Here is a 16,934-nt window from a genome sequence, read left to right on the forward strand (position 1 = left end):
TAAGCCAATCTTTATCCAGCTCAGCAAAAGAACATTTCACTCACTTGTTGCTGCAGGTGGATCCTGTTCTCTTCCAGCTGTTTGATCCTTGACTTCTCCAACTCAACCTGATGAGCACTCTCTTCTTTGACTCGCCGTATGGTATCCTGAAGCTCCTGCAGATTTCGTTCATGCTCTGCTTGGAGTTCTTTCTTTAATCTTTGGAGCTTAAAACATTTTTTAAAACAAACACTTTCAAATCTGCCCAGATTAATATATGCGCTATCCTGTTTAGAATGACCCTCTGATTATTACTCTCAGAGCCACATTTACATGTCAGCATATATCTTCTGGACTATAATGTTTCTTAAGTTAATGGTAGCCACTAGTAAAATATATTCTGCTAACGGAGTGATAAGAAAGAAACTCTAGCTCCTAGCTATGCAGCAGTTATTTGTCTACTAATTTTGGTGCCAGAGACCTGAAATGGCTAGACATTAGCAGCTTTTAGTATGAAGATATTCTGCAGCAAGTACAGTGGTATTCTTACCCTCATCTTTTAACTTCCACACATAAAACAAGGACTTCTCACCCATGCCAATCTGCCAACAGACTTTTTTTTTTAAAAAAAAGGAGTCAGAACTATGCACAAAAAGTCTATACATAAAGGCAAGCAAAACTTATACTCCATATGTTGGATTAAGAGGAACTGACATGGTTTTTCTGGCTTAAAAATGGGTTTTCCTATAGACATTTTAAATAAATATCAATAAAGACAACTCTGTTTGGCACATATTTACCTCAGTTTCAGCACTGATAAGTTGCTTTTCACGCTTCTCTAAATCAGTCAAAGTTTTCTGAAGCTGTTCTTCCAAAACTGTATACTCTGCAACCTAAAATATGAGTTTGATTTATTTTCTTAGACTCTCTTGAAAATAAACTATCAAAATGTTTGCCATTTTAAATTAATTTTCCTTGTAATGGAAGCCAGATTTCAAATGAGACTGAATTTCTGAAAGCAGTAAGAAACTCAAGGAGCCACTGTTACGCATCAACTTTTGCATACAGCAAAATCAAGTACTTGATGTACTTAGTTAGGTCCTGCTCAACAGGTCCAAGTGTAATGGCAGTAGCCTTTCTACAGCAACTGGGAAGAAAAATAACGGGATATATCCAACCATGCAGTTCCAAAGAAAAGCACGTATCTTTGGAAAAGAAGGTGGCAGTTTCCACTGAATCCCCTGCCTCACTACAGACTCCCTTCTCTGCTTCCTGTGCTATTACAGAAGGTCTGCTGATCCTTAGAAACATTTCAAGGGACTCATTGGGCTGCAATGGGAAAGTCCTGCTCTTTGAGGTCTGAGAATGGACTGAAATGGGCCAATATAACTTAATCCACAGACCTAATTTCAGTTTCTCTCTAATGTTAGCTACCTAGACTATTCTCATATAGTGTAGGTTACACGGTATGTCTAGGTCTGCTTCTGGTAAGGTAAATCTAAATGTCTTATCTCACCATTGCCAAAATCCTATGTTAGGTGACTATACCACAACTGTGAAAATGCAAGGGGAAAGAAATCTTACTTTTTTCTTTACCAGCGCTTCTCTTTCTCGATCCCTTTTTCTCCACTCTTCTGCAAGAGCTCGCATGTGAGCCAGCTCTTTCTTCTTCAACTATACAAAAACAAAACAGACTCACAATTAAAAACACTTCCCTTTTGAAAACCAAGAGGAACAGAATGCTGACTGAATCACTATACACCCTGCTGAGAAAGTCTTTCCTCAAGAAACTACCAAATAGCATTTTCATATACACTAAATAGATTCCAGATTAAAACACTGGCCTTTATACCTAAAGAACTCTCATTATGATTACTGAAAAGCACTTCCTGGAACAACTGAAGATTATTTGTCTGTGAATGCTAAAAAGTTAAGAAGCAAATAATTTTACATTAAAAAAAAAAGCTCAAGTCCATTCAAAGCCATCAATTAGCACTAAAATGTAGAACGTCATGCCACAAGAACAAATTTCTTAAAACATTCAGGAAGATACTGCCAGTTTGTGTAACAATGCACAAGCTAGTATTTACTGCTTCCATAGCCTATAACTAACCATACTGTGACAACTTAAGTGTAGTTGTTCTCTTAAGTCGGGTGGAATGAACTTTCACCAACTACAGACCCTGTTTTACTATTTCCAAGGCTTCACTGAACCCTAAGAACAAAATTCCAGGGAGCTCAATGAATTGCAGTGGGATGGAAGAAGTTGGCTGAAATGCCTCCCTCTTTTAAGAAAACTTAAGTGCTCCTAAGTCTTTGGAATTTGTAAGTAAGTTGAAAGTAGAAAACTGTAAAAAGAGGTTGAAAAAACACAGAAGTTTCCACTTGAACTAAATTATGAAAAATAAGAGAAAAAAATTACCAGACAAAAAAAAAGTTCACTGTAACAGGAATCTTCTATTTCCAGGTTATCTTTACATCTTCTGACAGGATACCTCTTGGGTCACATTCAAAGGCTACTCCTATAACTTGATCTGAAAAAACTACTTACAACTTGCATACAAAACATGGATGTTAGGCCTCTTTCCCTGGGATGCCCTGTAAAATCCAAAGTATCATGGTATACAGCTGTACCTCATGACTGGCCTATGTTACAAGGATTAGAGGATGGGCAGCAGACCACAAAAGTACTTATCGCAGTAACTGACTTCTGAACCTAAGAACTTGCAATAGGTAATATCCCTCTTGGATATTTAGAATATTTTCAAAATATTCTTATATATTCCAATAGATCTATTTCATCTGCTGTCAACATACTTCAAAACATATAGTGGTCTATTCCTACAAAGAAGAATGTGGGCATAATGATAAAGTTATGATATAATGATCATCATGAGCAGATCAAGTAATATTGTCATGTAAAGCTGTTGTACAGAATGTAACGTGTCAGAGACTAGCCATGACCAGATAATTTGTTTATGAGATATACCTAAAAGAGATCTTATTTTGACAATCGTGGAATCATTTACAATGGCACAGCCTTGCATGCTTAACATCTGATAGCAACATTTTGAAAGGTAACGTGATAGGATGGGCTTATCAAATATACAAATTTACAGTTAAAGAACTGATACCTTATTTTAAAAAATCTTAACCCTACTCCTTTATTCAGCTAAAAGATAGGGGTGGAAAGGTAACATACAAATGTCTTAAATAAACAAACAGCACAACTGTAAAAAGTGATCATATACCCCTGGGAACATACTGAGTTAGACTGGCAATTTAACACTGACAAAAAGTATACAGTAACCTGGTTCTCAAAAAGATCTTCCTGCATTTCCTTCCACATTTCCAGTTCAAGTGCTGCTTTATATTCTAGAGTTTCCCGTGGTTCTGGCTGGACTTCTGGAGCATTACCTGGCTGAGAAGGAGGTACCAGTGGCGGCTCATCAGCACCTAAACACTGAGGATGAAATAGTTTTAGAGAAGACTTCCTTGAAAGCTGTATTTCTTTGAACCATGAAAGGACATATTTCACTTACCCTGGATGAATCTGACACCAGAACCTCATGCATCTTCACAAGTCCATAGTCTTCTACAGTCACAGTATATGAAAGATCTGCTATTTTATTGCTTGGCCTACAAGAGACACCCAAAACATTTCATTGCCCTTTCCACCCAAAACAGACATCTTTACTTTACAACAAATAAACTGTGACAAAATTTTCTTGTAAAAATGTAGCAAGTATTTAATACTCTGGAGATATGTTTGCTATTTACTGTGAAGCCACATATTCCCAAAATGTCAACATCAAGCAGTACTTTTTTGCTCTCAGGAGTAGTTTCCTCCAGTACAAAATACACATTAGTGGGGAAAATGATTATTGGGTTATAAAATATATTCCTACCTCATATTCTTACGCTCTGAAAGCAGAAAAGCAAAGCTGAATGGTTTGGGTTGTGGTGCTGTTCAGAAAGCAGCAGATCCTATTAAGATTACTAAACCCTGCTCGCCTTTTGATTGCTTTGTATCTCAAAGGTGTCACATTTTTCCAACGAAATTTCTGAGAGCTTGACCACTTTAGCCCACCAAAGATCTCAGAATGCCAAACATGTAATAATAAAATATAAAGAACTTGGCAACAGATAATGGGCACGATTTACTGCCTCTTTTTGAGTTTGGAGTGGGCATTTCTCCTTAGGCTTCTATGCTTCTTTCCCAATACATCTGGTGACAGTCACTGCTATTTGCAGTGACTGTCTGCCAGCTAGGCCTCTGTCCTGCCCAATTTTCATCTCCCTGTTCTTTCCAATAACTTGTGCTATGGACCTGGCCGTTCTGTGCAGAGAACTGTGTGGACAAGTTTTGATTCAGTCCTTATGTTTATGGATATCCGCAGAGCATGCAGGTTTTAACCACTGTATCCTTTAACTGTGTACATCTGCAACTTGGCAAGTGCAGACAGAGGCTGCAGACAGAGAGAGCCATTACTGTTTACAGGATAAATGTTTTAGTGTCTACTGAAGCTATGGTCTGATTTGAATGTAACACAGGACAGAACTTATTTGCATGGCCCATAAGATGTAATAAGTTGAGTATTACCACACCAGAAATCTGCAGCCTGAACAGCTGTTGCACTGCTATTTTAATGTTGTCTGCATAGCCACTTTGCACTAAAAGTGACACAATTTAAACGAGACATTAGGTGTGCATCACAGGATTTTTTTTCTCTTTTAAGTGTCACATTTAAATGACCCAATGCACTGTTAGCATCAGAAAACAACAAGGAATAAAAAGGTTAGAAACATGCTGGAGTACAAGAAGTCTAATTTCTTGAGCTTCCTTTTCTCCCATGTCTAAATTAAATAACTCACGATGCAAACATCAGAAACATCAAATAACAGTTTTTTAGTTATAAGTAGTACAAATATCTGACCTCTGAAACAACCAATTTTAGCACATAGTAAGTACTACAGTCACTTTTCTTTATTAGCAAGTTAGGTTGGACATGAAATGCCAAAGCCAATCAGGTTTGGACCACTGCCATCTAGTGGTTATTAGGTTGTCATACAATCCTCATCCCTGTTTGTTGAACATATCGGAATAATAGATTTGGGGTTAGACATTTTGAAAGCTCAATTATAGCCAAACAACCCTAGAAATCTATACAAAGTTTAACCAAGGTAACTGACAAGATTTGGAAGACTGAGCACGCAAACCATTTTTAAAACTACTGTGTACACACACAAAAATATAAAATTAATGTGAATGAACACCAAATACATATTTTCATCTGAGTGCCTTTTAAATGTCACTCTGCAGTAATGCGAGAGGATATAGGTGTCTTGCACTGCTCTTCCAGTATGTTCTTCCTGCCGAAAGTGAGGCCAGCATTTACATATTCAAGCACTACACTTTCTGGCAGACATGTATTGCTAAAAAACATGCAAAATCCTCCATATGATCTATTAATACACATAGTATTGAAACTGAAAACTCCATTTTTCAAAACAGGCCATACCCTTGTGCTGCAGTAACAGGGATTGTTTCACTGAAGATCTGCCGCCAGCACTGCTCTCCATTAGTACCCAGAAAACGGGTTTTTTCCATCGTCAAAACATTGGAAAGCTGGAGCCTGGCAACTCCCAGAAGCAAGTCTTTGGCCATTTTATCTTTGTGCCATAGCTCGACCAGCAGTGGTAACCTAAACACCATAAAGAAAAAAAATACATGGAAAGCTACACTTAGTTCTTACAGAAAGACATTCTTCCAGCTTTCCTGAACATACATTAAAAACGTGTATGCTATTCTAACATACAAAGAAAACAGGCAAAATGAAGTAAAAAAGAAGTTTATAAGCGCAAAGATAATTTTTTATTTTTAGGGTAAATAAGCCAGTGAGTATTAAAAATGTAATCAGTTTTTTAAAATTATTTATTGAGAAACAAATAGCTATAACTACAGAAGAAGAAATAACAAGTTGAACAATAACATTAACATCATGAAGTAACAACAACAAAGATAAAATACAGTTTGAACAGTTTTAACTATATATGCTAACAGATGGAGTGATTAACTGTCAAGAACTGTCTGATACAATTCATTTGGAGGAGACAAAGCTTTGCTAGCAATAAATTCAAAGGGCCACCATTTTTCAAAGAAAGATGATTTGAAACAGAGATTTTCATTTTTACGTATGACTGATAATTTTTCTAATATGAACTGATCCCAGACTTTAACGTACCATTGATCTATATTTGGGATATTTTTCTGGTTTGACTGTGATGCTATCAGTGTTTAGCCACCACCAGTAAGCTTTTAAGTTTTAAGTTCTAGATTCTGTTCCATAAATTGTTTTAATAATTTTCATAGTAAACTTAGTCCTCATAAAAGATACGTTTGAATTATGTAGTGATCTCAAGGCCTTCCTGTTTCTCTGAATCTCTTCTTGATTCAGAGTTAATGTTAAAATTAAAGAACATTCTCCAGTGTGTTTCCTTTCTCAATATGATACTTCTGAGAACAACGGAAATTTCTGAGAATAGATTACTCCTCCAGAACAATGAGGACCTGACACATGTTGTGATTACCAGAGAGTCTGTATGCAGCTATGCAGAGGGAAGGATAATTCCCAGAAAATGTAATGCACAAAAAAGCCACCTGGATTATTGTAAATGATTTACTGATTAAAGTAAATCTCATTAACAGAATGAAACAAACAAAATAACTGACATGAAATCCACTATCTGAACAACATGGTCTTTCCACAACAGATACTTAGCTTGTAGCTTCAAAACTTTTCAGTACTGGCAATATTGTTTTAGTCATGGGTACATAAAAAAATAAATACATTTCTACTATTGAAACAACAGACTTAGTAAAGATGCTACCTGAAGAAAGTATCCTGAAGCTGATGGGGTAAAGTTGCAAAATCAAATGCACAGTAGGACTGAGGAAGAAAAACTTCCATGTTTTTTCTCACTTCTACTGGAGGGTTTGTCATAATAGGTGCAGCACTGCCAAAAAATGGATATGAGTACCTATTGGAGAGGGAGAAAATCCAAGTTGAATTCTAGTAATTCGTGACTTTAGAATCCTTTAATTAAAAGACTTCCAAGATAACCATATTAATGATATACTGAGGTGCAAAATGTGTGGTGAATTTACTATTCAAGTGCAGATGGGTGCTGGTAGATATGTGGGCAGGATTTACCAACAAGGCAACCAGTATCAAGCAACAAGGCCCACAAAATGAGGGGGGTCCAGTTAAAATGATTCACCCACAAAGGCTCATGGACCCTTCTAGATTCCAAGATGCCTTAGAGGATCTTAGCATTGCAGACACATGCTCCATGGAAGTTGCTGTAGGAACATGGAATGCAAAGCTCCTTGAAGCTATAGACACCATTGCTCCTTGTTGACCCCTCCGGCCCCTGGGATGGAAGCCAGCCCCATGGTTTACCATGGAGCTCGCTGACCTAGAGGGTTGGAAGATGTCTAGAAAGATGCTGGTGAAAAACCCACACGGAAGCAGATACAGCACGCTACAGAGCCCACTGGAGGACCAATGAAGTGAAAATTAAGACGGCCAAGAAATGATATTTCTCGACGGTCATTGCATCGGCTAGTTCACAACCATCTCCAAGGCACATCCTTTGATGCCCACCTTTGTCTATAGATGCCTCAACAGGATGGCATGGTCTACTGTGTCAAAGGCTGCAGATAGATCCAAGAGGAGCAATAAGGAGGCATGGCCTTTGTCTATATTCAGACGGAGATCATCTACTAACGCTACTAGTGCTGTCTCTGTCCTGTGCCTTGGTCTGAATCCAGATTGGAAAGGGTCCAGAGCACTAGAGTTATTCAAGAAAGACTGAAGTTGGTGAGCTACTGCTCTCCCAATCACTTTGCCCAGAAAGAGCAGATTAGAGACTGGGCTGTAATCTGCCACATCATTTTTGTCAAGAGATGGTTTTTTTAATTACTGGACTGATAACTGCCCATTTGAGCAGTCGAGGGAAGGCGCCCTGAGTTAGCGATTGATTTACATTAGACCTCAGTGGTTCACTTATGCTGTCCTTACTTGATTTTAACAGCCAAGATAGGCAAGGGTCAAGGACACAAGTAGTGGCTTTCATAGATGTCAGAATCATGTGAAGATCTGTCATTGTAATTGGTTCAAGGTAGTCCAAATGTAAACCAGATGGTGCATTAAGCATGTCTTCTGTCTCGTCTGCATTGCAGCTAGCATCTAGATCAGAGCATATTTGTGCTGTTTTATCAGAGAAAAACTTAGCAAAGGACTTGCAGCTAATTGACTGTTCCTGGAACTACAAAGGTTCACATTTAAGGATTAGAAAGTGTCTATGGAGGTCCTATGGAGGTCCTAGCAGAGTAGGACCTCTGCTAATTTGGTAGATTTTGCTTTCAAAATGCCTCCCAGCCCCCTGGATAGCCCCCATAGTTTTCCCCATAGAGAATGGAGAATGGGGGCACCTTCTTTGGGGCAGGGCATAAAACGGTCACCCGGGGGGGGGGGTCTAATCTTTATGAAACTTGGGTGAGGTCATTAGAGGACAGTCAAAGCCCTGCAACTTTGGTGAAATTCTGTCAAAAAATGATCCCCCCCACCCCCGGTCCGGCCACCGAAAAATTTCCAAATTGAGTTTTCAATAGGAAACAATGGCTGAATTTTACTGAATTTGTTCTGTATTACTGAACTGGAGAATGAATTTGATATTCCCTGAATTCTGATTTTTTTCCCCAGTTTGGTATTACTGAACAAAATCAACCCATTTTTCCCTGTGCATACCCCTAATGCATATCAACTTATTTTGGCAAAATTTTTGTTTTCAATTATTATTCTTGATAGAGGAATGAATCAAGGCTATGTCTTAGCACCTCTACTTTTTAATTTGTATCTGAATGACCTTGCAACTACTCCCTCTTCAGCAAAATTCTACCTCCTTGTATTTATCCTCAAAGACACTAACTCTACCACTATACGCGGATGACGTGCTCCTTATGTTCCACACTCAGGTTGGACTGAGAAGACACCAAACTCGTTTCTTAAAATACTGTAAACATGAAGAACTTAAAATCACTTATTTAAAATCAACAGTTACGGTTTTCTCTAAAGTGAAGAAAACTACTTCCTCAGTGTGTAGAATTGACGGTGTTCAATTTGAACAAGTCTCCAAATTCCCATACTTGGGCATGGTTTTCAATCCCCATCTTAACTGGCAATCCCATCTTAAATTTGCAATAAATAAAATCAAGCCTTCAGTGTTAACAATTGAACATTTTTTCTTCTCCAAAGGAGGCAAATATAGCCCAGGGGATCTGCACGTATTCAATATGAAAATCATTCCGCAGCTCTTTTATGGAGCTTCAATATCAATTCTTTGAGTAAATGAAAACTTAGATCACTTTCTGAAATGCATTACAGGAACCCCAAAATGTATAAGCTGGGACAGCTCTAAGATTAGAATTGGGCCAGGGCTCTATTGAAGCCAAAGCATGGCTGCATTCATTCAAACATTGGCTAAACGTTTTTTCTCCACAAAGAAGGCCGGTTCGCTTTATGAGCTAAGCCAAGATCAATTCTACTCTCCTTGGATGCAAGAAATAGACAAACGATCTAGCCTTGTCCTAGCAAAGGACAATATATTGAGGCTTGGGAAAAATGAATCTATACTAAACACATAAAAGATCTAGATTACTCCACCTCAGTTATATAAGCTCAGAGAGTATGTTCCACCTAGTTCTTTAGTATCCTTCCACCTCCCAACTATTTCAGCCTATACTAAATATCTAACAGTTCCTCTCTATTATAGAACATTCATGCTTGCACACCTGAATGCTGCCCCCTCAGCAGTCCTATATGGAAGATACTGTAATTTGCCTTATTTGGACAGAATCTGCCAATATGATTTGAAAAAGGTTGACACCCTGTCCCATATGATATTGGAATGTCCTCATAAAATTTATCACAAATTATGGATTGCTCTTATTTTAACTAAATTATCTCCTACTGTATTAAAAGATAGTATCATTCCCTATCTCTGGTGGATAGAGACCCAAGGACTATGCTGGCTGTGTATGTCTCCAATATATTTTTCTTAAAGAAATAAAGACCCCCCCCCCTATCCGCTGCTCAAGATCACTGGATCAGAGTTTGGAAAGAAAAAGAAAAAAATATTACTAGCATTCTTATACTTATAAGAAATACTGAACAGAAAAATCACCCTGGACCTGAGTATGAGAAATCAAACATGTCACACTCCTAAAGAAACACTGTTCTGCAACTTTAAAAAATAGCTTATTTAAATAATAGCAATAAATACTCAAAGCTACCCTACAGATGGTCTATGAGCAAGTAGGAACAACTGTTTTAAGAAATAGCTGAACTATATTTAGAGAAACACAGGGCCTTGAATCCAATCTTTCAATGAATGAAGTGAGTTTGTAAAGAGATCCTTCCACTTCCCACTGTCTCCTGATAAACCACTGAAGGATCCAAGCAGAATCTGTAGCCCCCTGTCTTCACCTCTAGGGACACCCCATTTTTGATCCCCATCTTGTATAGGTATGAACCCAGCAATAAAAGATGGAGTCTGCAATAAAGCCCATATCAAATGGCAGGAAGTCATGCCGGGGTGTAATGGAATGTAGAGCAGCTCATCCATCATACAAAAGCCTACCCCAAGAGAGATTAAACCAGAGGGCCATCTTTTCAAGGAACCTCCTTCTTAAGCAACGGAGCCCTAATGAATGACCCAGAGCCCCAAACAATAAGCAACAGACTGATTCCAGCCAGCTCACTCCTGCCCTTCCCTAATTCTATCACTCACTCACCCGTGATTCTATCTCCCCTAGCCTCTTCAAGGGAACATACTTTTATTTTAAGTCTTTCTTGCTGCTTATCACTCATTTTGTTTAATGCAAACTAGGGAAAACTTTCCCTTTACAACATTAACATAACCTCATCACTCAAACACACCATCTCTGGGAATATTGGATTTTCATCACTCTAACTTGACCATCCCCATGAAACTGAATACCCCTTTCTCATTCAGATGGCAACAATTCTTCCCCTACTCATTTTTGGCAGAAAATATATAAAAAGTTCTCCCTCAGCCCCCAATTTTTGTAGCTGGTTTGGAGTTCAACCCATTCCCCAACTCCATGGTTGGTCTTTTCACTTTCCTGGATCCATTTTGCTATGCTTTCTTCCCTGTCTGGTCAATTTCCAGCTGCTTCACCACAGGACCCCCCCCCCCCCCCGCCACTGAGATCAGGCTTGTATTTCTTTTATTCTTCCCCTTTTGGCCTCCCCTAGTAGACAGCTGTTAGGGAAAGGTTTTTGGTTTGCTGTTTTGAAAGTCTTTTTTCCTCTCATTTTCTGTAACAGTAATTTAATTTGACTGTGTTGATTCAATAAAGACCATTTCATTTTAAGCCTATTCTCCCTTGTTCTTTTGGGTGCTGTGCTGAATCTGAATCTTGGTATATATAGGTTAAAGATGCCCAAATATTGTCTTACCTCATCATACATGTGTTAGTTCTGTGCCAGTGGGAGACACCTTTGCTTATTATGCTTATTATGGGGCCTCCACTCCCCTTACAATTGCCCCCCGCAAGTGGTGGGGGACAATTTCTGTTAATTCTCTTTTTTGCTATATCCCCTGTCACCTCAGGTAACACTATTCCTGGTGGACCCTTGACCTTCCAGAGTGGTTTATCAAGCAGTGGTGCTGCTGGGATGGCACCAGGAAGGAGGCAAATCTCTCACACATTTTTGCTGGCCACCTGAAAAAATGGTTACAGGAGTAAATTCGAGCTTCATACTGAAATGTTGAAAGTTGTCCTGAGAGGGAGAGAGGGAGTATGTGTGTGTCTAGAAATTTTTGGCTATTTATAAACAACTCATTTTTTGAAAATAAATGAGGTGGTCAAGATGATATTTTATTTTAAAAATCTATATGGTATCTTTCTATCCAAAATGTCAATGAGTGAAAGCTAGAATAATATCCAAATTTTATTCCAATATCTCAATGTTCATTTAAATTACTAAGTTATGAGCTGATGGAGTGCCATTCAAGCCAAATGCTGCATTTTGCTCAGCAAAGAAAATGATATATGAAGTTAATCACTTCTCTTCATCCTTCAGTTTTGGCCACTTTTTACTTTCTAACCATCTTGAGAAAAAGATGACAGTACGCAACTCTGATGCTTTCAAACAAGAGTCAAACTGGATGAGATGCTGAAAGATCATGAGCAGATCTTCAGCATACTTTTTATTGCTTGAGTAGCAGCTGTCTATGTGGGACATGGAGGTGAAGGTTTGTGATACAGTGGAAATTAATTCTTCTCTTCCGCAAATTTCCGTGCTGTCATATTGAAGGCAACTTATAGGCAATCTCTATGCTTCGCCCATATCTTATATATGGGTAAATATTAAGGTATTTATTATATCTTAATATGCAATTCACATGAAAACCAGCATTCAATGATGGACTAATTTTAAATCTAGAGAGAAGCAAAAGAGGTGAGATGCTGCTGGAACTGTAGTTGTTTGCCTTGATTGCCAGGCTGGTAAGACAGCATATGAAGGAATAACTAAGACATCCTTTTCTTCCTGTTCACACTACAGCACTGATCTGAATCGAGCACCCACTGCTGCTGCTGTTTAGCATCAAAAATTCATGCTCAAGATCCAATCATAGATTTTTCCAGCACATGACTTAGGTTAACCACAAGCCATGTAGCTAAATGTTAAAGCTGTAGAAGTTTTGATTTATCCAAGATTAAGTTTACATTCCAGCAAGATATGGATACAGTTAACTGTAGTCAGAAAGCAAGTTAAAAAGTTTGTTACTCTGCTTTTTCATGCCACTACTATGTTAGCTTAGATTAAAAGACATGGGAGGGAAAGAATCTCTGCAAGCAACTGCTTTGTGTATAAGTGCCAGACAAATCTCCAGTAGGAAACTGGTAGGAAACTTCCAGTGATCTTAATCCCCAAATATACAGGAATCTACCAAAACAAAAACATCTCAGGGAATATCTGAACTGAAAAGAAAATGTATTTCATTTTACTCTCAACACATCTAGGGTTACCACCAACAAACTATAGGAGTCAGTCCATGGGATACAGAGAGTATCTTTGGTTAAAATCACAGTTTTACTCGTATGAAAAAGATCAACCAACCACAGATTCAGGTGATTTTCTGTATTTTGCCTACTGAAAAATAACAAAACTCACCCACCCTCTTTCAGTCAATAGAACTATCAGCTAAAGCATTTTATACCTTAATATACAATTAACAGGAAAGCCAGCATCCAGATTATGGATTGATCTTAAATCAAGAGAGAAGCAGAAATGATGAGATGCTGCTGGAACTGCAATTTTTTGCCCCGTAGTAGGCTCAGAGGTACTAGATCCAGTGACATGCTGAGGCTGAGATGCAGGTACTTGGGTATTCAAAGCTGCAAGGATAAACAAATAGTAGATTTAGAATAGATTTTTTTAAAAAAGAGTAAACAATAGGTTTATTTTTTTTTAAAAAAGAGCTTTAAGTTCTGTTCTTTCAAAGGAATTTTAGATCTTCATCATCATGTTATGCAGTTTTAACATTGGTGAACAAGCATCTATGCTGTTGATATTATCTGAGATAGTTTGTTTCCCTTTTCTAAAACAAGATTCTAAACAAATTACACTCCACTAAAGGCTGCTACCAAATACTTGTGATACATGACAGAAACTTGACCGACATGAGAAGTGAGCATACACTAAACTGGCCTTTCAAGTACCCACTACACATTGGCTGTATTGTTCAGAGGTCATACACTGATGTCTAACTGGAACTTTCAGAATATTTTAAGTTGCCTTTAATTACTCTACAGGATCAATTATTTATTTTTACAGGATACTATTGTCTATGCAAAGAATAGTTTAATATTGGAAATCCCTGTTGTAAACTGAGTTAGAAAATGGAGAGGGGGGCACATATGGAATCATAGGAAAAGGAGATTTGGAAATCTATCCCCACAAGGAGTATGAACTTCAAAAATTATAGTTTTAATTCTGTACCAGAAAGGGGGCAACAGCATGGTTATCAATTCTCATTAAAAACTGGGAGGAGTGTTATCATGTTTGCAAGTTGGAATATTGGAACAATGTCAAAAACCCCTGAAAATGGTAATCCTGCCCTTTCCAAAATTACTCAATGAAACTAAACACTATCCCCTCCCAGTTAGGGAAGAGGGAGCTGGTCTGTAATACTGCAGCCCCTTTAAACTTTAAAAATTACTGTCTTAGACAAGAACTTAGATGGGAGATCAGGTCTACCAGTGGATTGTATAGTTTAAAGGGCTGCCCCCACTACATGATTCCAATTCTAATATTTAGTGGTAGTGAAATATCAGGCTCGGGAATATCCAGGAGTGCCTTTTGCACATCTGGATATCGCCAATCCAATACCAGAAATATCAGTGATTGTTTAAGGTTGACAATATTCTACTGCACTTTTCATATATCTCCAGTTATCAAAATGACTCCTTGAATAACTCTTGAGTAAGCTCTTAGGTTAATTTATCCCATTCACCTACCCACCTTTTCTCCTCTTTTAACTGACTGGACCATATTCATCCCTCATCCTGAGTCCCCCGCCCCCTCCTCTTGATAAAGTCATATTTGTTTGTATACCTAGGGAAACTCCTGAGTAGATGACCCCTACTTATCTGTAGGTGCTCTGCTTTCTTGATGATAACAAGGGTCAACTACTTTAGTGACAAACATTATTGATGCAATTCTAACCTTTTTTCTGTTGTTCTGGATTCCTGTCATATTGAATACTTTCCACTTCACTTTCTGTTGCATCCTCTTTTATGGCAGGAGAATGACCAGTCTGAGGTAGTGCATTATGAAAACTTTGCTCAAGACTCCTTTCCTGATCACATATTGGAGACAAAGCTTTCTTCATATTTTCAGGTTCAGCCTGGGTAATTACTTGAATAGGCTAAACAAAATAATACAGTGCAGTAATTAAAAGGTAAACTTCATTCCGTGAACAAAGTAAGGTTATCCATAAGATACTAATAAAACTGGAACTTTGCATTTATATTTCCTATTAAATTTCAACATTAAAATGTAAGTAAAGCCATAAGAACAAATGAACTGTACCTGAGAAACATTATCTTTTTGAAGAGATACTGACACCCCAACAGTGGGTGCCATATCCAAAGGCACTGGAGGCAGTTTTTGCCGGGCTCTATTAGGGGGTATAAGAATGAATGCTCCTTCAATAGCTACTGCTTGCTGATGGATGTCTACATTTCCTTTCTTCACCAATCCTGTAAGAAGTATTTCAGTGCTGCCAAGAGATTGGTCCCCACAGCACAGATGGATCTGTTTCTCAAGAAAACACCATGAACAACTGAACTATGAATGAAATTAATTGTGTAGACACTAAATGCTTAAATATTTACACACAAGCAAAGTCATTAAGGAGAAATATTAAGTTCTTTAAGAAAATACGTGCATGGGACCAATCTCAAATGAACAACAGAGCAACAGACACAAATCTTTGCCAAACTGCCTCATTCTCTAAACCTCTGGATTGATTGCATCCAAACTTGGCAACACACTTCAAGTGGTCATGTTACTAAGTGTGGCAAGTCTGGATTCACCATCTGTAAGGGAGACAGAAGAGGCCTAGAAAGTTAATGTGACTCCCCAACAAACTTGGAGTACTATTTCCTCCCCCTCACCCAGAAACCCCTGTATACTCACTTCTCCCTGCTTCTTTCCTTTCCACCCACCCAACCTTTTATCTGCCCATCCATCTTCAGCTATATTATTATTTACTTCATTTATACCCTGCCTTTCTTCACAATGGGGATCCAAAGCATCTTACATCATTTTCTATCATCACAACAATCCTATGAGGTAGATGGGGCTAAGAATGTATGACTGACACAAGATCACCCAGCAAGCTTCCATGTCAAAATGGGGATTTGAACATGAGTCTCCCAGATCCTAGTTGAGCACTCTAACAACTAGATCACATTGACTTTTATGGAGTGGCTGCTGTTTAACATTAGCAAGCAACCAGTCCTGAGACAATTATGCAAGTCACGTGGTATCAAGTTGCCCAATGGTAGCAACCAGGTCTGGCCACTATGAGTTTTCCCCCAAAGGCAAAACAGCCCTGGAAACAGCCCTTCCCCCAACCCCTGCCTTCTACTGACTGAAACCTAGAAACTTCCACAATGGCCACTGTAGAGGGCGTTCACTTCTTAAAGGTAAAGACTCTGCTTTTATTTGCAAATTTGTCTGCAAACCTGGGGCTTTTTTCAGGCTTGTAGAAAAATCTGTCCTGTCCATGGCTCCAATCTCTGGATTTAAGTATCCACAGATCTGGCCATACTGAGAATTAGATGTATTAATAATTAACTTCTGGAATCCACTGCATCAGGATTCAGCAATGGCTACATTTCACTGGCCTTTAAAAGCATACAGCAAATTCATAGAGAGCAGATCTAACAAAGGCTGTCAGCCATTGTAGCTGCATGGTGCCTGCCTTTACAAAGGCAACTTGGATAGGAGATGCTGGAGGCAAAAACCAGGGAATGGTTATCATCTTTATTTCCTGCCTGTGAGTTTTCAAAATATAATAACAACATTCGATTTATATACCGCCCTTCAAGATGACTTAACACCCACTCCGAGCAGTTTACAAAGTATGTTATTAATTATCCCCACAACAAAACACCCTGTGAGGAGGGTGGGGCTGGAAGAGCTAGAAGCTGTGAGTGTCCCAAGGTCACCCAGCTGGCTTCAAGTAGAGGAGTGAGAAATCAAACCTGGTTCTCCAGATTAGAGTCCCGTGCTCTTAACCACTACACCAAACTGGCTCTCACATGAATAGCTGCTGCTAAAATCAGAATG

The 16,934-nt window shown here is 38.5% G+C and overlaps 1 protein-coding gene across 1 annotated transcript in view; it reads right to left on the reverse strand.

The window, feature by feature from the left end:
- Positions 1-16,934, reverse strand: part of CEP120 (centrosomal protein 120) — a 43,830-nt gene that overhangs the window by 18,217 nt on the left and 8,679 nt on the right. The window contains exons 7-16 of the mRNA XM_054987519.1: positions 15,168-15,392; positions 14,802-15,003; positions 13,294-13,471; positions 6,871-7,020; positions 5,502-5,684; positions 3,522-3,618; positions 3,290-3,442; positions 1,564-1,653; positions 780-872; positions 45-206 (exon numbers count right to left, since the gene is read on the reverse strand). Of these exons, the coding sequence (XP_054843494.1) occupies positions 45-206; positions 780-872; positions 1,564-1,653; positions 3,290-3,442; positions 3,522-3,618; positions 5,502-5,684; positions 6,871-7,020; positions 13,294-13,471; positions 14,802-15,003; positions 15,168-15,392 (1,533 nt within the window). The remainder of the gene's footprint in view (positions 1-44; positions 207-779; positions 873-1,563; positions 1,654-3,289; positions 3,443-3,521; positions 3,619-5,501; positions 5,685-6,870; positions 7,021-13,293; positions 13,472-14,801; positions 15,004-15,167; positions 15,393-16,934) is intronic.

The sequence above is a fragment of the Eublepharis macularius genome, chromosome 8 (assembly GCF_028583425.1).
Source record: "Eublepharis macularius isolate TG4126 chromosome 8, MPM_Emac_v1.0, whole genome shotgun sequence".
Classification (NCBI taxonomy): domain Eukaryota; kingdom Metazoa; phylum Chordata; class Lepidosauria; order Squamata; family Eublepharidae; genus Eublepharis; species Eublepharis macularius.